The 26,595-nt window shown below is 38.2% G+C and overlaps 1 protein-coding gene across 1 annotated transcript in view; it reads right to left on the bottom strand.

Moving 5' to 3' along the window:
• The window catches only part of LOC307160256 (hydrocephalus-inducing protein-like), a 57,363-nt gene that overhangs the window by 19,496 nt on the left and 11,272 nt on the right, over nt 1–26,595 (bottom strand). Inside the window, exons 3-18 of the mRNA XM_079874202.1 lie at nt 21,678–21,803; nt 19,945–20,064; nt 19,548–19,682; nt 18,641–18,840; nt 18,418–18,542; nt 10,604–10,805; nt 10,087–10,267; nt 8,329–8,428; nt 7,881–7,999; nt 5,821–6,044; nt 4,524–4,591; nt 4,180–4,415; nt 2,635–2,735; nt 2,421–2,556; nt 2,131–2,295; nt 1,048–1,200 (exon numbers count right to left, since the gene is read on the bottom strand). Of these exons, the coding sequence (XP_079730328.1) occupies nt 1,048–1,200; nt 2,131–2,295; nt 2,421–2,556; nt 2,635–2,735; nt 4,180–4,415; nt 4,524–4,591; nt 5,821–6,044; nt 7,881–7,999; nt 8,329–8,428; nt 10,087–10,267; nt 10,604–10,805; nt 18,418–18,542; nt 18,641–18,840; nt 19,548–19,682; nt 19,945–20,064; nt 21,678–21,803 (2,391 nt within the window). The remainder of the gene's footprint in view (nt 1–1,047; nt 1,201–2,130; nt 2,296–2,420; nt 2,557–2,634; nt 2,736–4,179; nt 4,416–4,523; nt 4,592–5,820; nt 6,045–7,880; nt 8,000–8,328; nt 8,429–10,086; nt 10,268–10,603; nt 10,806–18,417; nt 18,543–18,640; nt 18,841–19,547; nt 19,683–19,944; nt 20,065–21,677; nt 21,804–26,595) is intronic.

The following is a 26,595-nucleotide window of genomic DNA, read 5'->3' as shown; positions in this document are numbered from 1 at the left end:
GAAAATGACAAATTCAGTATTCAGCAAGGAGGAAACGCCTTTGAGCAGGTAGAGGTTAGAGAGAGGGCCCTATCATTTGAACTGCGCCGGACTAAAGGAGGTCAGCAGGGAGACATAGATCACTCCGTAAGTCTTCATATGAAAGAGAAGTGGCAAAGCAAGTGGGAGAGAGATAAAGGAGGGGAAGACAGAGAGACGAGCCGGTCGATAGGGAGCTAGATCGAGGTTTGGGCGATTTCCCCTTGAGAGAGGAATCAAGTAAAGTACAAGCCAGCTGAAATTTCAATAATCAGATCAGACCTGCATTAGAAGGTTTAACACCATTGATTGCTTTAAACTTCATCGTGCTGTAGAGCTTTACAATGAAACCAAAAGTCAGTCTCAGGAGAGACATATCTTTCAGAAAAACTCACAATACTTGTTTATCAGAAACTAGATGAACAGATGGACGCATAAAAGCGAAAGACTGCGTTGTGAGTATTTTCAATTCACAACGCACTGCTGTCAGCATCTGCCTGGCACTCAGCCACGCTATCGAGCGCCTGTAATGAAATTCAGGATCGACTAAAGCTGGAAAATGTTTAGTAAAAACTCTGGGCTTATAAAAGTCCTCAGCCTTGGAGGAGAAGACAGGATCAGTTTACCAATGAGTGTCTACACATAATCTAGGATGCCCTTAATATCTGAATGAGTTTGTCTATATATGTGTCCAAGTCTCTTGGTGTATGTGTGTGTGGTTGCATGCAATCCTTCCATGGATTAATTAAACAAAGCCTAATGCTAAATTTATCAGTGTTGAGAATCAAGGAGCTTATTTAATATAAAGAGCGACTAAAACGAAAAATGGTAATTAGGAGAAATTAGGATTTATAAAAGACATATGAGGGTATTACATCTAATCTAATCTAAAAGAGCATTCACAAGGCATGGAGACAAGACCATGATATTGGACCAGTAGAATAGGCATCAGGTGAGGAAACTGACATTACAAGGGCAAAGGGAAACAGTACCAAAGCTTTTCATCCCTTCTGTTGCATTAGAACCCACCATTTGAGCAAAGAATCTGGCTGGGATTGGGGAGTTGTTTGACAGCTGCAAAGTCCTTGTGACATCAGTCAGCACGGGAATGCAGCCAAAGTTCAGCTTGGCAGCATTGACAGAGACGGAAGGTCCCTGGCCAACACAGGACAGGAGGAGCTCCTATGGAGAAAAGGATTACACATATCAAGATTTTTTGCGAAAATGTTTTGATGTTCCACCGAAAGAACGTAAACCGAACACTGTGACAGAAACCGCTTTGATAACAGATCTATTAACAGCGAAGATATAAACTCTGACAAAGAGAAATTATCCATTTTAATAATTTTAATGTAAACAGCAGCTGATGATTGATGATAGTGTTAGTACAGAAAAAGGGAGGCTGTTTAGCGCAGCACCTCATGTAATAGCTGAAGAGAGGAACCGTCTCTTGTGTGAAAATGCAGCAAGGATTCTGATTCTAAAGAGCCTTTGACACATTCTGGAACTAAAAAAAACAACACCTTTTGTTCTATACTGTTCTTTAGCATTTTGTTATTGTAATGTACAAATGTGCTGGTATTAAACTAAATCAGTTCATTCTGAGATAACATGATTTTTTAACGCTTTCTGCACAACTCTGCCAACTCTGTTTCTAATACAGGTTGTTTGCAAATATTGCATTAATCATTGACACATGGGTAATTTTTCTTTTTTATTCAATACACTTGCTGTTTTCATTAAACGATATCTTAAAAATTGTTGGAACACCAACTGAAGGAAGAACATAGTCTAATTACAGTACATTTTTCCTTTCACATAGGTCATTTATGCATTTGGAAAATGCTTTATCCAAAGCGACAAACTGTATATTGCATTTAAGTTATAAATTTTATCAGTTCATGCATTCCCTGGGAATCAAACCATTGACTTTGGTTCAGTTGAACATGAGTAAATGTTTTATTTCTTAATTTTTTTTATTACATAAATGCAGTCTTGGTGAGCATATAAGACTTCTTTCAAAAACATAAAAAAATCTTACCGACCCCAAACTTTTGAGTGCTAGTGTAAAATATGCACTTGCCATAATGTCATACGTAGACATATACTCACCAATGGTGGGTCTTGACGGCCTAGTATAGCAATGTGAGCCGTTTCCTGTAGGCTGCCCACTGTCTTGGCCAGAAGAACTATTGGAATCTGTTCTGTGGTATACGGTTGGATGACCCCTCGTGCGTGAGGACTGGAATAAAGAAGAGCAGGGTCTTCCTCATATGGCTGCAAACAGAAACGTGTGTCATATGTTTGAAAACCAAAATACATATCTCTAATGTCTGACCTAGAAAATGGGAAAGGGCTGCAATAGAAAACGCAATAAATTTTACTTGATTGAGAGGAATCACCTGAGGCAGAAGTCCATAGCACGCAGGAAGGTCACTATCATTAATGAGCTCAAATGATTGCTCATAGGAATGACCCAGGAAACAGTGCTGGAACTGAAGATTTGGGTTCTTGAGGACCACATCAGGCACAACACATCTACCGGAACAATCAGAGATAAGTTTTGTGCAGGGAAAACAGCAAGACCACTTTATTTCCCCGATGAAAGTGTATTACCTAGCTTTGATTGGGAGAGATAAAACCTCCTCTCCAACACCTTGAACATCCAGCACTAAAGCCAGATTGTAGTCTTGCACCGTGTTGGAGCAAAAGGTTAACTGAAAAACAAACACACATACACTACTGTTCAAACGTTTAACATTTATTTGTTTTTGAAAAAAGTCTCTTATGCTCACCAAGTCTGCATTTATTTGATCAAAAATACAGTAAATCATTGCGAAATATATTTTAAAATGTAAAATTTTTGTGGAAACAGTGTTAATTTTTTAAGTAAAAAACAACATTTATTTCAATTAAAATTTGTATGTAAAAATGTAAAAGACTTTATTGTTTTAGTCTTTACTAATTTAACACATCCTTGCTAAATAAATATTAAAAGGAATTAATTTCTTTCAACAAAAAAAACAAAAAAAAACAATCTTACTGACCCAAAACTTTTGAACGGTAGTTTACTGTATATTCTTCATAAGATTTTATATCTTCGTCGTTATTATTTTATGAAACAACCCCACTTAAATATATCATAGTTTACATCACTATTACAAAAGCTTTGAACAGATTTAACAGCTGCTTGTCTAAATATAGCGCTCACGTAATTCCAAACTGTTCAGATTGCAGTATTCCTCTCCTTGCAGTGCTTTAAGTGCTCTGAAACCTCACATATGGGATCACAGACAACTGTCACCACGAAATGTAACCGCCTGAGAAGAACGGCAAAGTACTCTCCAGGTGTGTTTCTTTTATTATTCTAACATGTCTAGGAGGCTGCCGGCCAGCTGTGTGATGCATCTGGGAATATTGTCCCTTTCCACTAATACGACTAACCGCAACCCCCTAATATGTATTCTTGTGCTGAGGTCTCATTAGAGCACAGTGAGCCACATTCTTGTCACAGACTGGGAGAGGCACATTTGCACACTGACAGGAGACACCCACATCCACAGGAAGCACAAAGACAGGCAGACACATCCAACAGATTAGCCCTCCAAAGTGCTGACAGCTCCCATTGATGGGAAAAGACCAGCACATGACAGGTACGCAAGGTACCTGGCAACCAAAGGAGCATGGGCGAGATAATCACAGCCCTATAGAGAGAGAGAGAGAGAGAGAGAGAGAGAGAGAGAGAGAGAGAGAGAGAGAGAGAGAGAGAGAGAGAGAGAGAGAGAGAGAGAGAGAGAGAGAGAGAGAGAGAGAGAGGCTGGAGATACTGTTCTCATTTATCACCTTTTCCAATATATTCCACCTCCCATTTTTCTATTAATGAAACACAACAGCCCTTTTTTTTAAAAGTCCAAGCTGTCTGAGGTTTAACAGGGATTAAAGGTCTGCTCTGAACGGACATTTAAGGCTGCACTTAGTTTAAAGACCAAAGTTTCTCGTCTCTAGAGAGACTGTTGATGTTTGTGGCACGGACAGGTCATAGGGAACATCTTGACAGGTCACTTCTGCTTTTGCATATGGAAATTGATTCAAATCGCTTTGAGGTATTCAGTGAGATAATACGTTGATGGGTCAGCTTAGAATCAGAAAGAGCAAACATACCTGGATATCTATCTCAGCCATAGCATGAACTGTGCCTGTGCTGGGTGATAAGATAAACTCTTTCGGTCTTCTTTTGGTTTTGTCTACCAGTCCCCATTCACTTCTGTTCAGCTGAGTGACCTGGTCCGTGCTGGTACTGCTCGCCAGTCCCGTGCCATCTCCGGGGATGCGCAGTCCAAAGCTCATGGGCACCACTGAAGTGTTGCTAAGGCGACATGTCAGCGTTTGCGGAAACCCTTGGGTGAGTGATAGAAGATTCCTGATTACACAACTAATATGCAAAACAAGGATTAAACACTAACATTGATCCTGATTGATGAAGTGGAGAGTGCAAGTTCATTTACCAAAGGACACCTCCCCAAAGTTGAGCTCTGGGACACTGAAGTGGAATGTAGGCCCAATTAAACACCCCCTGCAAGAGATGAAGGGGCGAGGAAACTTAAAAAAAAAAAAAACTCAACAAGAATAAAGGGCAATGAAAATGCTGCACCACAAGTAATTATACAAAACTAAAAGGCTGTTGAGGTGAAGTCCAGTGGAACGAGGAATGAGTGGCATTGTTTTTAGACGACAAGGCAGTGGTAGTTGTGGAATGTATACATTCAGCACTTTCAGTGGTAATCCATCTTAATCAAAGGAGACTAGGCTTGTGCTAGTTTGTTTGAAAGATTTCAGCAGAGCTCTGCTTCACTCGTTTAATTAGGGTTCAGCCTGTACAGGTTCATTTAATCAGCCATAAGCTAATGATTAAAAAAACAAAGAGTGAAGGAGAAATATTGATGTTTTTTGCTAATGGTCATAAGAGGGGATTGATTAAAGGGAAGGATGTACAATTCGGGTCAATCTTCTGCTCTAAAATCAAATCTGGTTAAGGTCAATCAATACTAGGGTTGCATCCAAATTTGTAGACCTCCCTACTATATAGTATTGTTCATGAAAAGAGTAAGTCCGAAATTCACAAAATTCATAAAACAGTAGGCGGAGAACATACTACTTCAGGGACGATTTTGAAGTGCGCATCCACTGGACACTTTACTATTCCATGAGGCCACAGGAGAAGATTTGTAAATGGCAGTGAAACGACACAGCTCATGCAGGTAGATCACATTACAATGACAACGCAAGTTGTCTATCATAGACAACAGTCTATCATATGTCACGGTTGGGTTAATGTTTTAAAACTGCCATTAGTACATAACGGTGGAAAGCAATGGGGACTGGCTGGAAACTTGTATTAGTGTTGTGGAAAATTAGCAGTTCAAGACAAAAGAGGTTCATTTTCTGTAACAGATACCAAGCAAGACATTTGACTATTTGAAGTTTAGATGATATTTCACTTATGACAGAATTTGATAAGGTGATAAATTGTGTCTAGCATGAGAGAAAACAAGAGTCTCTTCAGATAAGAACGTGATTAAATGCCTTAAACAACATACATTCAAACATTTCCATCATACTATGTACAGCTAAACCTAAAATGTAATCCTTTTGGGAGTGATTTCATCTAGTTTTTAAATGCAATGTGAAATGATTTTCCTCATGGACACAAAAGGCAACGCATACAGAAATGACATAATTGAAAATTGAAAATAAATAAATAAAAGGTTATTATATAATAAAGGCTTCATCTGTGAGGTTTACCTGAATGTGACAATGACGGGCTCAGGGTTTCCCACCACACTGAATTGTAACTCTTCAGAGATAACACCCAGTTTGTCAGAAGAGAAGTGGACCTCCAGTGTTTTGGAGACTCCGGGTGGGATCATGCCTTCAGAGGGGTTGAAGGAAAAGCAAAGCCCCAGCACTGTACTGGGTTGCACTAGTTTATATGCACCATTTATCAGTCCCTTGTTGCTTAGACGCAGCTAAGAATAAGACAAAACAGACAGAGAGAAGGAACACAAAAGAAAGAGGGTCTGTAGATATCTCCAGGTTTATGCCTGCACAGACTGAACGTCAATTGTTTCATTCTTTCACCGGTGGGATCAGTTTACGTTCTTTAATCATACACTTGGATACTACCTCAAAAAGAGGCCCATAGGGACAAATCAGACTCAAACAAACAATCCAAAACTTTCAGGACAATTATATTATTGGGATTATGCAAAAGCTCAAATAACAAAAGGAATTGGGAAAGCCACAATGTTTGCATAATTTAGCATGGAGTGTATTCAAACTGAGCCAAACATTAGTCTATTTCAAGACTCAGTAATAATAAGGGGCTTTTATTATTCAATTAAAACTGCTGTCGAGTCCATGCTACATTTGGCAGACTGTGAGCAACATCCTGATTAAATTTGATGTGAGATCCTGCTTGTTATGGCTTCACAGTAATCAATTCTGTGAAGGGTTCTTCTGTTACATCAATAGTTTCTTCCCACCACTACTACAGTACATGCTTTAGTATGTGTAATGATTTGGAGGAGGTAACACTAAGTGGTTTTGTCTTTTAGACCAGTGGTTCCCAACCTTTTTCCTCGGGGCCCCCCCTATGTACATATTTAACAATCCGTGACCCCCCCCCCCCCCCCCCATATATATATATACAAAATTCACGGTTCGGTTCGATATGATACACTTGTGTCACAGTACGTTTCGGTACGTTTTTGATACAGCAAAAAGAAAGAAATGCCAGAGAAATTTCCTTGATTTCATTTTTTTTATTCAAACTAACATCATAAAGTATGATTTTTTTTTTTACTTTGAGCAATTCTAGAGCTATAATTCACTCTTCTTATGAGCATATAAAACAAAACAGCTCCTTGGAAAAAAATTAATGTAATATTGTAGTAGTTATAAACAAAGGTTTATTTTATTTCAGATTAACATTTGAGGGCAGCAATTGTATTCATAATGTAAAAATAAAACCGACGTAATGTTACTTGAAGGCATTATAGCCTATTCCTGTCAGACTTCCATGGGTGCAGTTAGTGTTACTACAGTAAATCCATGGTGAATGTTGCAGATCTGTGGACACTGTTTCTTCCAGGTTTCCACGTCAGCGCTGTTTGATCCGTTAATAACGGAGAAATGTGAATGTTTGTCACTAGATCTCGCAGCAATGTTATTACTTCAGTGGCGAATTGAAATGGTTTATTTACTGGATCTCTTAGCGCTGTGCAGTAACAGTGTCGCATGATCACGATCGGCTCGCGCTGCTTTGGTCCAAACTGATAAACGGTCCTTCAACCACACAATAACGAGCAGTTTCGATCCGCTTGCATTACGTTTGCCATTTGATGTTGGGCAATGTTGTGGTCTCGCCGGCGTCTCTTACATTATGAGCGCGCTTGCCACGCGCAACGCCCGTATACATTTGAAATAACGAAATTGTATTTGAAATTCACCTCAAAACATATCCGCACCCGCGCCCCCCCTGTGAACTCTGGCGCCCCCCCGAGGGGGGCGCGGACCCCAGGTTGGGAACCAATGTTTTAGACAGCGCTGAGGGTTAAGAAGGGGACAATAACACTTACAAACTGCAATCATTGCAGCACTCCAATATAAAATGTTTAATTAGTAAAATGTTATGTCAATCTGGACGCATTTTGCACCTTTAGTGTGTTATGCAGCTGCTTCAATGTGAACAACTGAATAATAATTATTACAGGATTTAATGGGATACAATGTAACTTAAGCTCAAATTGCTTTTACCATTGAGATTAAAACAAAGATACTACATGAGGTTTCTACAATTGTACCTTATAGCTTTGTTTGGAGCCAATGACAATGTTTCCCATGTCTAGAAAGTCAAACCTGAACTGCAGTTTTGGGCCTACAGCCTCTCCTTGAATGCAGAGTGGCAACCGAGATTCACGACCTGTGTAAGTACAGAGCATTCAAATAAGAAAACAAAAAAAAAGCAAAGGTTAGCATAATGAAACAGGCTGTTAAATTTCACTGGCTACAATATCAACAGTCTGTCTTTCTAGGTCACTACTAATCCAAGCAACAGGAATATTTTCAGACCTTACTCAAACATGCAAATAAATGCAAACCTGATCTCCAGGCCTGCAGATGGGCCTAAGCGCAACATGCAAATGTACTAATGCATTGGTAGAAAACAATGCAAGTGTGCATGAGCAGCAAAGCTGGGACAGTAGAAAGTGATTGTTTTTAACACAACATCTGTTATCATGGTGTAAGTACCAGTGATTTCACAGTAAACAGTCTGCTGGTAGATCCTGGCTTCCTGAGGTTTAAAGATGATGTTCACCTCTGCAGTGCTGTTGGGCCAGATTTCTCCCTTCTGTAAAACAACAGAAAGTCAACAGAGAGAACACACAAAAAAATCAATTTTGATTCATTTCCACATATGCTATTAGCTATATAAGCGTAATGCAAAGTCATAAGTGTGAAAGAGAAGTTTTTAAATATTATTATAATTTAAAATGACTCTTTTTCTAAGTAATGTCTTCAGTCTTCAGTGTCACACTATCCTTCGGAAATCATTCTAATATGCTTTTTATTATCAATGTCAAAAATGGTTGTACTGCCTAATATTTTTGTGTAAACCATGACACAAGCAAAAAAAAAGCATTTATTTGAATTAGAATTTTTTTAAAGCCTTTGCTGTCACTTTTGAACAACTGAATGCATCATTGCAATATAAAAGAATTCATTACTTTAAGAAACAATCTTACTGGCCCAACTTTTGAATGATAGTGTATATGAAACTAGATAATAAATGACATCAATGTCATATTATTTACCAGTAATTCATGGTAAAGTCATTATTATTACTATTCTTATTATGACAGGAGTGATCTGAAAAAAAGACCAAAATGTGTTTGCATGCTACACTATTCCCTGAAGCAGTGACACATAGAAAGTAGTGAAAGCCTAACAATCAGAGTTGGTAACACAAACTTCACAGGTATGATCCCAGCAGGTGATGCATCAATACTTGGGAGATACCAAGGTCTCTTATCACCACTGCGCTCTTCAGCAAGTCACTTACAATTAGGGTGCTCTAGGGGGGTTGGCCACAACTGCATTGGATAAAAATGTTTGCTAAATCACTAGTGAACAAACAGCATGTTGTGTCACCAGGCAGTGGTTGACAGAGAGTTGACGGAGCAGGTGCGATCAAGCTCTACTGCATGTAAACAGATGCTCACATCCAAGCAGAGGGGATACTGATCTGTTTTGTTTAGCTTTGTTTTCTTGTCTAAGCCTGCATAAACCTGGTTTGAAAAATCTTAAGGAGAGAGTCAAATCAGAGCAGAAATGAATGGGAATCATTTTCATTTATAGCCATCCTTATAGCTGCATCTTCTTCTGTCTTAAACATAAAATGCACATTAGATGAAGGAAAATGTGAGGTGCAGAGAGAAACGGAATCACTGCAGTGTCTGTATGTGCCTTTAAGAGGCTGAAAGTCACAGCAAGGTGACAGAATTAACACAAAACACTGTTGGATGTCTTTTGAAGAGTATGTGATTAGTCATTTGGAAAAACAAAGTGCTGAGCTGGACTTCCTATAGATCGTGTTATAATCGACTGGCACTGTTGCATACATTCTGCCTCAACTGCAGACATGCAAAAACGTACAAAGACTCAACTGTAGCAGAAGACCAATCACTAGGTGCATAACAAATGCAGAATTTAGGATTAATAGAATTTAGGGATTGCATGCACAAAGTGTTACAAGTAAAAAATTAAAAACTGCCCATTCACAATTAGAATTACCATTTAGTTAAGTAAATCACATTTAACTCTCACCCACATAACAAATCCTTGTGTCTAATTAGAAACAAGCTCAGTATTTTTTAAATTGCTTGGCTGAGTGAAGTGATGTCTAAGTTTGGTTTCCACCATATGTTTAGGCATATGGTTATACGGTACAAGGACATTCTAGGTTTCAGATTTAATTGCTTGTCATGTGTCTAGTTGTAAGTAACACACCAGGGGTCTCATGATGATGTCCTGGTCATCCAGAGACAAAAGCTGCTGCTGGGTTTGCACAAGCCCCTCCTGGAGGGTATGGGAAAACTGCGAAAGACAAGCTCGCAAAGAAGGATCAGTGTTTTCTGTCAGAAACTGCTCCATCTCATCATCCACTTCTTGATGCAGCTCTGAAGATAGCCTACAAAAGAAAACAACAGAGAATAAGAGAAAAATGGACAAACACAGGTTGACACATTCATAATGTTAAAAGAATAGCTCATTTAAAAAAAAAAGAAACTTCCGTCATTATTCATTACCACTGAAAATGAGTTTCACTTGTCTCTCGGTTTGAAAAACAAACAAAATGCACCTCAGATGCTGTCAACAGAATTTTTTATTAAGACGTGAGCAAGACACCTCGCTTGAATTTAGGATAAACTGTAAAGATTTTATCTTTCCAAAAGTATAGTTAGAAAAACTTAAATTATAGCTACAATAAAAACACTTAAAGCTAATAGAGGTTAACAAGTCAAACCTTAATTTGTCCCGTTCCTCTTCCTCCTCAGTGCCAAAGTTCTTCCACTGGTAATGCACAATGGAATCACTCCTGTTCATTATTGCCACTTTCTGGTAGGTAGCTAAAGAGATGTAGGTTTTCTCCAGCATCACACAGTTCTTGTCCAATCCGACATTTATATCTGTGGAATCTCCATAGAGGGTGATTTGGATGTCTTCTCCTAAAAAAAAGGAGTCACAAGGTTGACAGACATATCAAAGTAAAAGGTTTGTATGAAGAAAGTCTACTGTTAACACAAGACTTACAATATCAACCAAAGAATGTGATTATTTCTACAAGAGTATTGATGGGTCATTCTCATGAAACCATCCATTCATTTGTCCCAACCCTGTTACATTTAAAATGTTGTAGGGTTGAATGTTATGAAGTTGAGAGCAAAAAGGGCTAATAACAAGCGTAACTAGCACATATCATTGTGGCACACAACATTATTTAAAATTCAAAATATAAAAACATGATTTAAACAATGATGGTCATTTAATGACAAAAAAAAGACAAAGTTTAAATAAATATTAGGTCTACATAATTCTTATATATGGCCATTTAGCATTATAGACAAATTTTAAAGGGATAGTTCACCCAAAACTGAAAATGTTGTCATCACTTACTCACCCTCAAGTTGTTCCAAACCTGTATGAGTTTCTTTCTTCCGTTGAACACAAAATAAGATATTTTAAGAATTTTGGATACAAGACAGTTGACAGAAGCCATTGACTTCCATAGTATATTTTTCTTACAATGGAAGTCAATGGCTACCGTCAACTGTTCGATTACCAACATTTATTATTATTATCTTCTTTTGAGTTCAACAGAAGAAAAAAACTCATACAGGTTTGGAACAACTTGAGGGTGAATAAAGTGATGACAAAATTTTTGGGTGAACTATCCCTTTAAGCAGTGCATGTTCATTGATAAATGAGATCATTGTTGTTTTCCAAACAGAGGATGACAGGTAATTTTAGTTGACACACACACACACACACACACACACACACACACACACACACACACACACACACACACACACACACACACACACACACACACACACACACACACACACACACACACACACACACACACAGAACACACACACACACAAAGTTTTCACAATGCAATCCCAAATACAATTTCCCAAATACAAACTGCAAATAGTTAAGTTCTTGAGGTTAAACCGAAAAAAAAAAAAACAGTGTCAAGCAAAATGAACTAGATCAATGAAAAAAACAATACATAATACTATGCTTTCACCAAACGTTTTTCTGTGCTGTACAGTAGAGACTAAAGAGTGTGAGAAAGAGGAGACGGGAGCTTGAAGCATTTTCTCTGTAGGGGCTGATCCAGTTATGCAAGCATGTCTCCTAGCAGAAGGACTGCTGTTATTCAGTGCACATTTTAAACAAGCAAATGTAATTGCCGCACATCTGACATACTTGGAGCAGAAGAACTTGCATTTATGTTTAAGCTACAACAGCCTTGGAAGGAGAGCAAAGAAGCTGTGTGGGGGGAAAACTAGGCTTTATGAAAGGAAAAGACAGACAGAGACAGTATAAGAGAGAAGGAGAAAGATAACAAACTGACAGACAGACAGACAGAGAGAATACCAATATTGTTAAAAGAAATGAAACTGCCATAATGACATCCTGAAAATGATATGGCAGAAGGCAGGTCCTGTGGCTTCTTGCTTTTCTTCGCTCCCAGTCTTACCCTTTCATCTTTTTTTACTCTCTCCACTGATTAATTTGCTGTAGATATATCACTTTTCACAAATGAGCCAGAGACATTTAACCTCTATCTCTATGCATGAAGCTTTAAGAGAGAGAAAAAGAGCAAAGGAAATTGTGTCTTTGATGGGACACTGCATCTGCCAGCAGGCTGAAGGATTGTGGGAGCTGTTCAGAAGAGAGGGGAGGGGAGAAGAATGGGAAATGAGGAAAGCTTTCATAGAGCTGCAGATTGTGTGTGTGTGAGATGTCTTCATCAGCTCACTCTTAAGTGCACCCTAAAAAGCCTGCCAAGAAAGGGGGTGTTGTTCTCCTTCTTGACGAGGAAAGTGGTCTGCTTATATCAGAGAGTATGATATAGATACACATTCCTCCTAACCAAAGGAAATAATAAAGGAATAAATCGTTGTGTGTTTGTTCTCTCAATATGAATTGTGTTAACCTGCAAAGACGAAGTGAAATGCCTAATTGAAATTTGGTCGAGCAAACATATTTTCCAGGAACATAAACAGGGTGCACTCTAAGTGCACAGTTTACTCGCAAGTGACTTGTGAAAGCAAACCGAACCCAGATGAAATTGCAATATTGTGACAATTTTAATCCCTGTTTTGAAACAAAGCAAATATCTACAGGTCTGAAAACACCCTATGAAACACAGAGTTCTATTTGGAAGTCTTGTACAAAAAATATCATCCATTCCTACTGAGATTAACCTATGTCAAACCTTAATTAGACTATACACTGAACAAAATACTCATAAATAAAGTAAAACATTATCTTAACAATAGCCACTTCTTGGTGGATGGGAAACGGCCACGTTGATGGACAAAGCAAAGATGGCAGGATACAATCGAAGCAGTTAAGGATCACCAAATTATACACAAACGGGGCACTTGACCGTGCAAAATAGTATACCAAGATCCGAGAGCGGACTCCACACTTGTGGAAAACACGCTAGAGGAAGAAGAATATATCATCAATCCCATGGTAAGGCTATTATAAGTGTTTATATTTTAAAACTGACGGGATGGTTTTCATGGGAAATTGCGTACATGCGTCACTCGCCCGTGAGAGTCTTGTCATATCTGTAAATAAAGAAAAGGTGCTCCGTCTACTTTGGCACATGTATGTTGTGGGAGTGGCCTAGGTTAGTTGTCACAACGAGTGAGAAAGGTTGACATGGAGCATGCTTAATCTCAAACCTCTGGGGAAGCTGAAAAGAGGAGAGTCTACTGGAAAAAAAGAGAACACCACAGAGCTCGTAATAAAACGAGAATCAACATGGGCTTTGCTTTTAAAAGATGTGAAAAAGTGATGCGGAGATGGCTTTTTTTCTCATCAGGTGAGTAAGGTATTTACAGTGGGTTAATACCTTATGAGTAAGGTAACAGATAAATTGCCTCAAACAGAGTTTATTGTAAAGCATTATCATCTTTATTATCATTATCATTATCATTAAGTGTCATCTCATCATGGTTGTTGTAGCGCTGTGCTGGAATTTATTTTCAAGGTAGTACCGTGTCAATTAATGGGTAGAGCTACAGTAACGTCTTCAGCTACTCAGCTTCAGATCCTTTCCATCTAAACTGCTTATATCTCTTAAGCCTAGTAGGCTAGTGAATGTTTTATGAGCAGTATGATAAACAAATTCATCTGCAGTCACGCAGAGCCTAAGCACAACCAAAACAATGTTCTTCCACAAAACACATGCACATGTTTTTTTTGCCTAAAAGGCCAAAAGTTACATAGTGTACCTATAGGTAAAATTAACAAAATAAATAGGAACATACTTTTTGTTTTTACTTAACTTTTTTTAAGTGTTTACACAAAATACATATTTCTTAATTATAGACATTTCTTTCTTTTTTTCACTGCACTGACATTTGCACAGCTACAGAATGTTCATTGAACGATGCAATGAACAAATCCTACAACCTAACAACAAGATACTCTATAGCACATTAGCAACCACAAAAACATCAACAACAAAAACTCTTTTTAAATGCCCATCATATCTGAACAATACACACTATCAGGTTTGGCTTTTACTGAAAAGAAAAATTACTTCAGTCCTGTGAAATACGCCGCACAGAGAGAGCACCTTTAGAGACTTGAGAGAGGTCTCTGTGCTTATCTGAGATGAAACTGGGACTCCAGGGAGATGTTTCTGCCAATCCCAGAACCAAACCAATGAAGACATGCTCCAAAGCAGCTTTGCGTTAAACATAAATGAGGAGGAGACAGGAAAAGGCGCTAAATTAAAAATGATACTCCCCTGATGGGCACAAAGTGGTATTTTTAGAACAGAATGCATATTAAAAAGTTAATGCCGATGGCCTTCAGCAGACCTGTGTGTTTATATATGTTGAAATATACAAGCACATTCACACAGACAATAATTCATGCACACACTATGTCAGTTTAAACACACCCTCTTACCCATGCACATGTAGCATCTGGACCCAATCAGACACACACAAATGATTCATTATATTTAATGAATAATCCAGCAAACTCACTCTCCCAACAAAGGTTTATGAAACTTCCCCCAAAACTAACATAAAAAAAGAAGCTAACACACTGGCAGAACCCGCTGTCCTGTTACAGGACACATTGAGACTGATAAGAATTTTACGACCCCAAAGGAATGTTGCAGAGGGCTGTGACTCTCACTTAATTCTTGCTGAGAAGGTAAAATAAACCCTTTTAATCCTATATATAACCACTTGAGAAATGTATAAACATGTATACATCTAATTTTCATCTCATGATTTTGCTTTTATGTGGTTTGGCCTATGTATTCTTGTAAACTCTATTGGGTTAATGTTTCAGACTTTGCATACTATGGTTTACCACAATCATATGTGTGGCATGTTTGGTCTCTATAAACTCCAATCTTCGTCCCCCATTTGTTAATTTACATTTTGCTAACTTTGTGATGCATTAGTATTATAAGAATCTTGAAGATTCTTTTCTTAAACACCCAATGAAATTACATTTTCAAATGCCCTGCTAGAGTATAATGGGTCATAAAAACTTTCCCAAAAGGAACAACTTATCATTGGCTCACACACCTCCAGAGGGTGTGACATCTTCACGCTTTAAAAATCACTGATGCCCCTCTTACTCTCTTAGTCCCTTTCTGAAATGCTGACGTGAAGATGATGCTGAACTAGAAGTTTCTAAGGACCCCCAAGCTTGTGCCAGGCAGCGGCCTTGTCTCTCCATTCACCAAAGATCCTCTGACTCCCACTGGTTCTCTCTCATCAAGACCACATCAGCAAAGACCAACTGGAGCCTCAACAAATTGCATCAGGACAGTTTAATTCAAATGGGCGAGACATGCAAGTATTGGACTTAGTCTCATTATTTGATACATTAAGTATACTTGCCCCTTTTAAAGAAGGGCGTGTTAGAACTAAACTGATGGTTTGCTCAAGGCTGTTGATCTGCTGAATTCCAAACAATGCTATAACTTCTTGCTTTCCTGTATTCTGCTTCAGCTCTCTTTCCCTTGGTAAACTGTATGCATGTATGTATGTGTATGTTAGAGTAGTTTAAGTGTTTAGTCTAGTTAATAAAGTCTTCTTCATGTCACACGTAAAGTTGTCTGTGTCTCAAGCTCATATCTGGAGTCTCTAATCATATTGATTTTGATTACTTGCTCTTAGTAGTACTGTAAAGTAAGAAAGTAATTTCCCATGCCCCGGAAATGTACATTTCTTAGAATTAATAAACAATTAACACTGAGTGTTCACGGGACAAACAGGTTAATTGATTGTAATATTAATTTACAACATTAAGTTAATTATATTAACTGATCCAAATAATAATCAATAATCATAATCAATTATAACCAGTTATTATTACACACATGATCTTTAATTAAAAATTTCTTAGCACCATCTTGCCTATAAATACTGCCTATCCACCTACAGCTGATTCAGCTAAAACAGTGATTCAGCATTTATATGTATTCAAATGAATCCTAACAACAAATTGTAAAGACCACCTATTGGCCCAAAGACGGAGTCCAACGGTCTGGGTGAAGGAATAATGTGTGTGTATGTCTTTTCAGCGCTCCAGTGAAGTTCACTCAATTTATTAGAATTTAGTTTCAATATTACTTTAGCCCTACGCTTAATCTGACTCCAATTTCAAATGATAATCAAATTTAGATTGTGTTTCTTATTAGAAAATAATCATAAATATTGATTATGAATTAATTTAGATCTTTGATTATTCTGGGTATCCCATATTTTAAATTTTTCATTCATTAAGGACCCGGTATCGCTTTGAAACGTCATGTCGCGAATGTGCGCTCACGATCACAAACATAGCCAGTTGTGAAATAGTCAGAGGATGCAGTGCAAACTATTTTACCCTTAAGCGGTCGCACTATGCTTCCCAAAAGGTGTAATTTTTTTGTAACAGTCGCAAGATGCAACGTGCTAAGTCAGTGATAGTCGGAAATCGGAAGGTCTACTTAATGATGTGCCCCATGCTCCATTCATTAGTGCCTTCGGTTTGATCTATCCTGGAGTAGCTTTGCGCAAACACCAGACTACACATTAATCTACTATGAATAATGATTTCAGAATAATGCAGAATAATTCAAATATAATATTTTATTTGTCAGGTAAAAATGTAGCATGCCAATTACACAAGTAAATGATTAAAGGCCAATTCAGAAATAATAAATACATGACATCAATTACACAAAGATGACTCTAAGAGTAAGCAATGCATTCCTGACAGAGACACGCAGTGTTGTGTGAGTGTGTTCCAAGTGTAAGACTTGGGAAAACACTGACACAGCACTGTGTGGGGTTTTTCCTGGTTACAGATTCCCCAAGTCTGCTTTGCCACTTCCCCTTAAATACCCAGACCAGAACAAAAGGGTTGTAATACCAATATTTTTTAGAGTTGTTTTGGGTCAATTCATGTACCCCAGGGGGTAACACCTGGTTTTGGGGGAGAGGGAAGATATCTTGAAGAGACATCACCCAAAGAGAAGAACAGAATTCTCCTAAGTTTCCAATCTTTCTCATACCAATAACTGCAATGAAATTAAGACCATTTTACCAATCGCACACTGAGACATTTAAAATGATACCAAACATGAAAAGGAAAAACAATAGATTCACAAGATACATCATATGTGATATATAGACATTCTTAGTGAACTTTTGGTGACTTGACTCAGGGGAAAAGGAAGGGAGGAGAGAGAGGGGGATGCAGAGAAGGAGAAAAGTTTGGACAAGACAATGTCCTGTGCTCTTTCTTTGCAATCTTCTGTCCAGGGTGCGTTTTATTGCTTTATTGTAGGGTAAGTTTTATCTCAGTTTTTGTTTTAGCAGGAAAATCAGTTCTTACAAAATCAACTATTGGATTTTGAATTAGATTCCAAAATGACAATTTTTAGAGGTGTGACCAGTCCATCCTTATTTACGATATATTATAAGATTAACCAGGCACCCACACCATTTCAGGCTAAATTAAATCTGTTAATAGGATTTATTAATATAGCTATTTGCCTAAAGGGCCCTTTGAAAGAACACAAATTAAATATTCAAGCTCAAATAGAACAAAAATAACTGATGCTTTTTAATCATAATAACCTCAGGGTAATCAACACCTAAATAATAATATATTCAATTTCACAAAATATTGAGGAAAGTCATGTAAATATATTCTGCCTCAAAAAGAACAATGCAATTTGGCGAGTCAATGAGTCAATGTGATGTTTTTCAGCCTAAATTTACTTTAAAATGCCATCTACATTATTTTCTGTGCATTATGGTGCTCTGTGAGTAGTAAAAAGAGCACAGTATATTAAAGCTATTCTCAGTAGAAAATAATTCGAAAATATAAAGATGAACAGACATTAACGATGAAGGCTAATGTTAAGATCATTTACACCTCTTGAGTAGGACGCAAGTGGGTGCATGTGGAAATCGGTGCCTGTGTCACAGTGACATATAGCAGTGTGTTGCAGAGGAGTTTGTAGGAAGAGCAGATTGTGGTGATGTAATTAGCAGTAAGTACCTGAATGGTAATGCAGCAGCAAAACCTGGCTGTGATCCCCAGTGGTTTTTGGCAAGAACTCAACGGTAACTTGCATGCTTTGACCAACATCAAGAGTACCTACAGATGGTTCTACAGAAAATGGGCTGTGGGGGAACATATAGACGCAATCATAAAAAGAAAGTGTCAGTCATAAATCAAAAAATGAAATCATCTACACACCACAATGTCACTCCTCTTTTACCTGCGTGTGCTGAGCTGGAATTTAGCTTCACAATTTCCTATGTTCCGCACAAGCAGTGTTCTCTGGGACAAGCACTTGACTGGACAAACTTGGAAATGCAGACTATCTGGGAAGTCCAAGATGGCACGGGGCCCAATTGCACGGATGGGTACTTCAAACTTCTCCCGTTCAGTCACACAGAGGAGTCTGTGAATGTAATCCTACAATTACAGGCATATGAAAGTCAGTGGTAACATATAGAGGAAGATAAAGCCTTGAAGAAAACAAGGCTTAAAAAAAACTAAATATAATATGGTACTATACATCTGGTACATATAGTTTCTTTAATCAATCCTAATTTAAATAAACCCCAGGATTTAGGAATTATTGCATTGAGGAGTTAATCCATAATAATTACATGTAAAAAGACCCTTGGATCTGAACCTGACAGAAAATACAAGCAAGAGAGGAAATAATATTGTCTTTCTCTGACTGGGCCACCACAGCTCAATTTGAACTGACTTTATTGGAATGACAGTATTAAGAAATCTGTGTTAATGTTTTGCCAAACCAAAATAGATTAGCAGGTCACATTAGAGACTGCAAAAGAGCCACTAATAGACCGATGAGTGGCTGTGGTGGAAACACTAAGCCTCCAGTGCCCTGTGCTTACCAAAGCACTCTCTCAGATTTCTCAAAGATATGTTAAACATTAAAATAAAACTTGACATTGAAGTTGATTTCCCACGTTGTGTTGGAGAGACACAATTAAAGATCTCTGGGATCCTTCAAAAATTACTGTGGCAGTTTTTGCATGTTCCCTAACATTTCTTTGGTCCATCATTGATTTACAAGCAAATATGCCCATTAGTACACTACGAATGGCAATATGTGAGAGTCAGTTGCAGATGTTGCGTATAAATTTTACCTTGTTCTCTTGTGGAGTAAATAAAATGGTGAACGTAGATGCCATGCCTGGGGCCACTTTCTTACTAGCATCTAATGGGCTGACCACTTTAAAATAAAGTGAGTCTTCTTCGTTCACCTTTACCAGTCGAGGAACCTGCAATAGTCAGCAGCATGTCCATGTCAAGCCAGTGATCATTACACATGAAAATGAACAAGATAATCTCTATTTGTCTTAAAGGAATAGTGCAAGATGTTGAATGGTGTAAATTAGAATGGCACGAACTACAAACTACCAAGTGTTAACAAAATTGTGTGCTGTGATTTATCAGATTTCTGTTAAGATAGATTTATAATAATACATTTAGTGTGTGGTTATATAACACACTGTATGATCAATTCAGATGCATGAAAGTCACCTTGTCACTGTTCCGCAGCTTTAAGGGCACCTTGTACGTCTTAAATGGTGAGTAGTTTTGGAACACAATCTCAGAGGGGTACGGCTGAAACATGGCCTGGTCCAAATCTAATGAGGAAAACTATAAAAAACAAATCAAGTCAAAATTAAACTCTTAGAAGATATCTGATTCAATGTAAAATGTAGGAAATGGCTTCCTTATTTCAACTTTAATGTCAAATAAGCTAATTTAAAACAGGGGTGTGTTAAGGGAGAAAAACAATATTCTTTATATATCTTGTATTCGTTATTGAGAAGATGTTCATGTATAATTACATCTGTCACATCTAGTTTATCTCACATTCTATTGTGTCACAATGCAGCAATTCCCACACACACATATCTTAACTGGTATACATGGGTGAAAGTATAAATTATTTTGAATAAATTACCAATATGTATGAATAATAAAACAACAATCAACTAAACATTTACACTTGCAACGATAACATTTGCAGAAACCACATACATTCTGTTCAAAATGAGCCAAAAATGCAAAATATTAAGCCTAATAATGAGGGATGGTAAAGATCCATTTCCAAAAGCACAAAAATAAAATAATGATGAAAATTAGGAAAATTATTAAATACAAAAATGAATGTTAAAAAATATTTGTTAAATTCATATTCGTTTATATTGTTTTATTTTTGTAATGTGTTTAACGTGTAAAGTCATAATTCTTTTACGATATAATACTGCTTTTGTTTGATTTTTGCAATAGTTACTAATAGTGATTTTTGATGAATTGTATTAAAAACAGTCAGGGTTTTAATACAGGCATCATAATTAGTATTTATTACAATAATATTATATCATATGTATTATAATAATTAATAATAATTTTTTTTTAAATGTTTGTCCCTGTTTTTAAATTCATAGATAATAACAAGTGAGAATTCAATGACATTTTTGACCACCGAACTAGGAAACGTCCTTAGGTTTCCATTTCAGAAAGGTCACCTTACTTTACCATATAAAGGTAAACAATTGCCATAGACCTTATTCACAGCTGCACCATCTTTGATTTTTAAAAGGAATGAATGTGAGGCTATGAGGGATAGACATGCATCTCTTCAGTGGGTTGTACTGTTATTTAATGTGTTTTTTAATTGTTCTGCTGATGAAACACAGCAAAAATATCTTTCCAAGAAATTTCAGTAGACAAAAAAACTCTTTATGAGTTCACACTCACAAAATTATGAGTGATCTAGGAGCTTTATACAGCTTTTTACAGCAGATGCCATTGAAAACACGATAAGTCTATCCCTCACAGCCTCGCTTTTATACCTGTCATGGCGCTGCTCTGAATAAGGTCTATTGCTATCATATACAAATTAAAAGCCTCTAGTAGAGAAACTAGAGCAGGGATGGGCAACTTCGGTCCTGCAGGGCCACTGTCCTACAGAGTTTAGCTCCAACCCTAATCAAACACACCTGAACAAGCTAATCAAGGTCCTCAGGATTACTAGAAAATTATAGGCAGGTGATTTTTTCAGGGTTGGAGCTAAACTCTGTAGGACAGTGGCCCTCCAGGACCGAAGTTGCCCATCCCTGAACTAGAGAGAATCTATTATAATGATGTCCTTAATCAACTTTGAAAATGTTGCTACTTAGATACTTGGAACCAGTGATGTAGAAGAGCAAACTAATTAATTAAGTGCTGGAGCTGAGCATGCTAAAATGATGGTATTTTACCTTGTGATGTGTGGCCTCACTTATGTCTAAGAGTTCCAGGATGCGGGGCAGATGCACCTCGTAAGTGTTTGATAATCGCTCCTCTGTAGTCTGGCACATTTCTCGAGCATATACTGATGGAATCATCTGGAAAGACATTTGCAGACTGTTATGAGTGCATTTATATATTTTATATATGTGTATATATATGTGTGAGTGTGATATATATATATATATATATACACACACACACATATATATATATAAACATATATTTATATATATATACACTCACCTAAACGATTATTAGGAACACCATACTAATACTGTGTTTGACCCCCTTTCGCCTTCAGAACTGCCTTAATTCTATGTGGCATTGATTCAACAAGGTGCTGAAAGCATTCTTTAGAAATGTTGGCCCATATTGATAGGATAGCATCTTGCAGTTGATGGAGATTTGTGGGATGCACATCCAGGGCACGAAGCTCCCGTTCCACCACATCCCAAAGATGCTCTATTGGGTTGAGATCTGGTGACTGTGGGGGCCATTTTAGTACAGTGAACTCATTGTCATGTTCAAGAAACCAATTTGAAATGATTCGAGCTTTGTGACATGGTGCATTATCCTGCTGGAAGTAGCCATCAGAGGATGGGTACATGGTGGTCATAAAGGGATGGACATGGTCAGAAACAATGCTCAGGTAGGCCGTGGCATTTAAACAATGCCCAATTGGCACTAAGGGGCCTAAAGTGTGCCAAGAAAACATCCCCCACACCATTACACCACCACCACCAGCCTGCACAGAGGTAACAAGGCATGATGGATCCATGTTCTCATTCTGTTTACGCCAAATTCTGACTCTACCATCTGAATGTCTCAACAGAAATCGAGACTCATCAGACCAGGCAACATTTTTCCAGTCTTCAACTGTCCAATTTTGGTGAGCTCGTGCAAATTGTAGCCTCTTTTTCCTATTTGTAGTGGAGATGAGTGGTACCCGGTGGGGTCTTCTGCTGTTGTAGCCCATCCGCCTCAAGGTTGTGCGTGTTGTGGCTTCACAAATGCTTTGCTGCATACCTCAGTTGTAACGAGTGTTTATTTCAGTCAAAGTTGCTCTTCTATCAGCTTGAATCAGTCAGCCCATTCTCCTCTGACCTCTAGCATCAACAAGGCATTTTCGCCCACAGGACTGCCGCATACTGGATGTTTTTCCCTTTTCACACCATTCTTTGTAAATCCTAGAAATGGTTGTGCGTGAAAATCCCAGTAACTGAGCAGATTGTGAAATACTCAGACCGGCCCGTCTGGCACCAACAACCATGCCACGCTTAAAATTGCTTAAATCACCTTTCTTTCCCATTCTGACATTCAGTTTGGAGTTCAGGAGATTGTCTTGACCAGGACCACACCCCTAAATGCATTGAAGCAACTGCCATGTGATTGGTTGATTAGATAATTGCATTAATGAGAAATTGAACAGGTGTTCCTAATAATCCTTTAGGTGAGTGTATATATATATATATATATATATATATATATATATACACATATATAGGTCTGTCTGTCTGTCGGACTGAGCTTCCTTTATAAAAAATAGCAGACCACCTTTTTTAAACTGTTATTTAAATAAAGCACTACCACATATTCAATGTTTCTTTTATTCTATTTACATGTGGAAGAGTGTAAACTAATCAGATACCTTTTTAAAAAAGTCACAATTTTAGCCAAACTTAATTAGTCAAACATAAATTTGCCATTAGCGGGTCGTGTGGGGTGGAGGTGGAAGGCAAAACAATAGAAGAATGGGAACAAGCCCACACCTCTTAGCTGGAGCACTGAAGTATTTTTAATTAGGCAAAGTCTCTTGGGACGGAACAGTGTGAACAGACCTGCCGGATCCCAAAGCATTTTCAAATACTTTAAAAAAGATTCCCTGCTGACTTCACTTAATGTTACACTTTGCAACAGCATAATCTTACTAGCAAATAAAGTTCTTCTCTGAATGCAGACTGATGTATGTTTAAAGCTTCTCTAAAAAGACCTCATTGCATCACGGCAAACCTTTAGCAACACCATTCAGATGTGCGAAAAAGGCAAGAACTTTTCAGAAAAACATTCAATGCGCTAACAACAGTGCTTTGTGCTCGAGTAGTTTGTGAGAGAGCCAGTATTTGATGCATTACAAAAACAGATCTTGAAAAATGCACCTAAAAACAGAGTACAAAGCACTATCTTTATAACCAACAGAGCATGAGACGCTTTGTATACTCCTCTGTGCTTTAATTAAACTTTCTCCAACTGCTGCCTCTCAGGAGCCGTTTTTGACCACTGTGAGCACTGACACAGAGAAGCATATGGGCTAGGGATATTCATTTATGTTCCAGATCCATTTTTAAGGCAGCAGTTAGCTGGCATCAGGCTGTTTTTTGTAGCGGATATCTGTCCAGAAGCCCCAGTAAGGCTTTAATTAGTGGGGATAGTAGGGGTTTCAGATCTCAGGCCAGCTTCCATCAAAGCAGGGCTCATCCCGAGGAAGATGTGAGAGCCGGCGTTCTCCTAGTGTTCTGTAAATGCATTCATAAATGAGTTGTGTTGGGACGGTGCCCACTCTGAAGAGCATTAGCCATGCTTACACCTGCCTGTGTCTTACAGCAGAATAATTATGCTATATAGACTTTGGCACATGAACTTTTCCTACTTATCTGTTACAGACTGGGATGTAAGGCCCAAATCCAGTTTAAAAGATGCATGCAGTTAGAAGTTAGTATAGGATAATATTATTTGGAGGATATCGGGAGGATACAGACATGTGGTGTCCAAAAGCTCCACTATTAATGAGACTATGCAGGACTAAACTGAAGGTACACAAAGTATGCATTCATCTGAAGTAAAAACCAATCCACATTCTCAGTCTTTAATATTTAGCAGTACACTGTCCAGTAAACACACTACAAGATTAATACCAGGAATATACATGACTGAGACATTATTTACCCATCATGCCATTTTTACACAACTTTAATGATTCATAAGATCTAGAGCAGGGAAGCCTTGATGCTTGCATGCTGTGCGGGAGGTTGCTGTCAGCATGTTTATTTTCAGTGAGCACACACGTAAACACTCATTTACTTCCAGTGATAACCCGCAAATCTAGAGCACAGAGGGCGAGAGTACTAAAGAGGAGAGAAGCGCCCATTATACGTTCTAACGCACAGATTAGCTGCGACAAAAACATTTAAAATGAGTCGGAAATCGGTTTCGTTATACACTATCCTTTCGTTACAGTGCCTTTCGTGACATGAGGGTGAGTAATTTTTGTGTGAACCATCCCTTTAAGGGCTAAACTTCACTTTATCACGGCACACAGTGATTCTGTAATTTGTAAATGAGGAAAAAATTAATTTGGTTCCTAAATGTTTCTTTTATCTGCCAATGACTCCCTCATTTTATCTGTAGCACTTCTGCTCTCTCTGACCATGTGAGATCTTTTTAATGTGAAAAGCATTGCACAGAGAAACAGTACAGAATTTAAAACAGCTGAAAGAACCAATTAAATTTCCATTACAGGTACCCGTACCGCTCTTTCTCTCTCTTAAAATAAGTGATTTATTTAGGGTGGGCGAACTGCAAATGCAGATAAGGCAATGGGTCATGCAGGTCTCTGACATGTCTGCTCTCATGTCAACAGCCCTTGCAGATTTATGGTCACAGACCAGGTATACAAAAAGCAGGAGGCTGACCTTTTCAGACCAAACCTGCATAAAAACTCTCAGGCCAAAAGAGCATGTCATTTCCTCTATACAACAGAGGTTAATGATTCTCTCTGCCTGAATCATGAACCTCTCACGCATGATGAAACCAATCACTCCTGCAGTAAGAGACATGCGGCGGGGGGGCATGACACTGTGTGTTGTTTGCTCAAAAATATGATTGAGGTTTATTCTGTAAGATAAATTAATCCTTAAACCAGGGTTTCTCAAAGTCGGTCCACTGTCCTGCACAGTTTAGCTCCAACCCTGATCAAACACATGAGCAAGCTAATCAATGTCTTCAGGATCACTAGAAACTCACAGCTAGGTGTGTTTGATCAGGGTTGGTGCTAAACTGTGCAGGACAGTGGCCCTCCAGGACCGACTTTGAGAAACCCTGCCTTAAACAATGTATTTCAAAGATATAGTTAACTTAAATGAAAACTGTAACACGGCAGGTCAAAAGCTTATCCAAGCTTCACCAAGGCTGCCTTCTGATCAAAAATAAATCACAATCACTAACTTTCTCAATACCGAATATGGCATGTTATTTATATAAAATATTACTTTTTGAAAAATAATATTTAAATGAACAATATTAGCCATTATAAATGTATAAAAAAGTAAAAGCTCGCACTGGACACAAGAGGTTCAGCTTTTCCTGGTCCGAAGAATTAAACAAAAACAGAAAGCCTGCAGCACAATAGGCCTCGGAATATTGGTCGGCACTTTAGGGACGTATCTCTGTTTAGGGTATAAGAAAGCCTTGACCATCCCGGGTGCAAACCATAGACTGTAAAAAAATATGGACGTAGTGTCCGTGACGTCACCCGTAGGTTTCTGAAGAGCATTTTTGAAGCCTAAAGTGGGCGGAGGCGGCCGTCGCCATATTGGCCTTGCGTCACTCCCGGATAACAGAAAATAGGCAAACAGGCAGGGCGTGAGTGGAGCTGAGGAGCCTGGCCATAGATATGAGCCGGGCTATCTGAAATCACCTAGCTCGACGTGATCGAGTTAGCTGATGATGTTAAGCCAATTAAAAGTTCCTATTTTTGCCTGCCCCTTCGAAATAGTATAATAGTTAAAAGACATGGCTACAAGTGAGACTGTGTATTACTTCAAGAGTGTTTGTGTGTGACAGTGATTTATGTGCATACATGTCAGTCACTCTTTCATGGTCCGTCAGCGC

Source organism: Squalius cephalus (genome assembly GCF_949319135.1).
Source record: "Squalius cephalus genome assembly, chromosome: 6".
NCBI classification, from domain to species: Eukaryota; Metazoa; Chordata; class Actinopteri; order Cypriniformes; family Leuciscidae; genus Squalius; species Squalius cephalus.
This window is presented reverse-complemented; position numbering and strand designations above follow the sequence as displayed.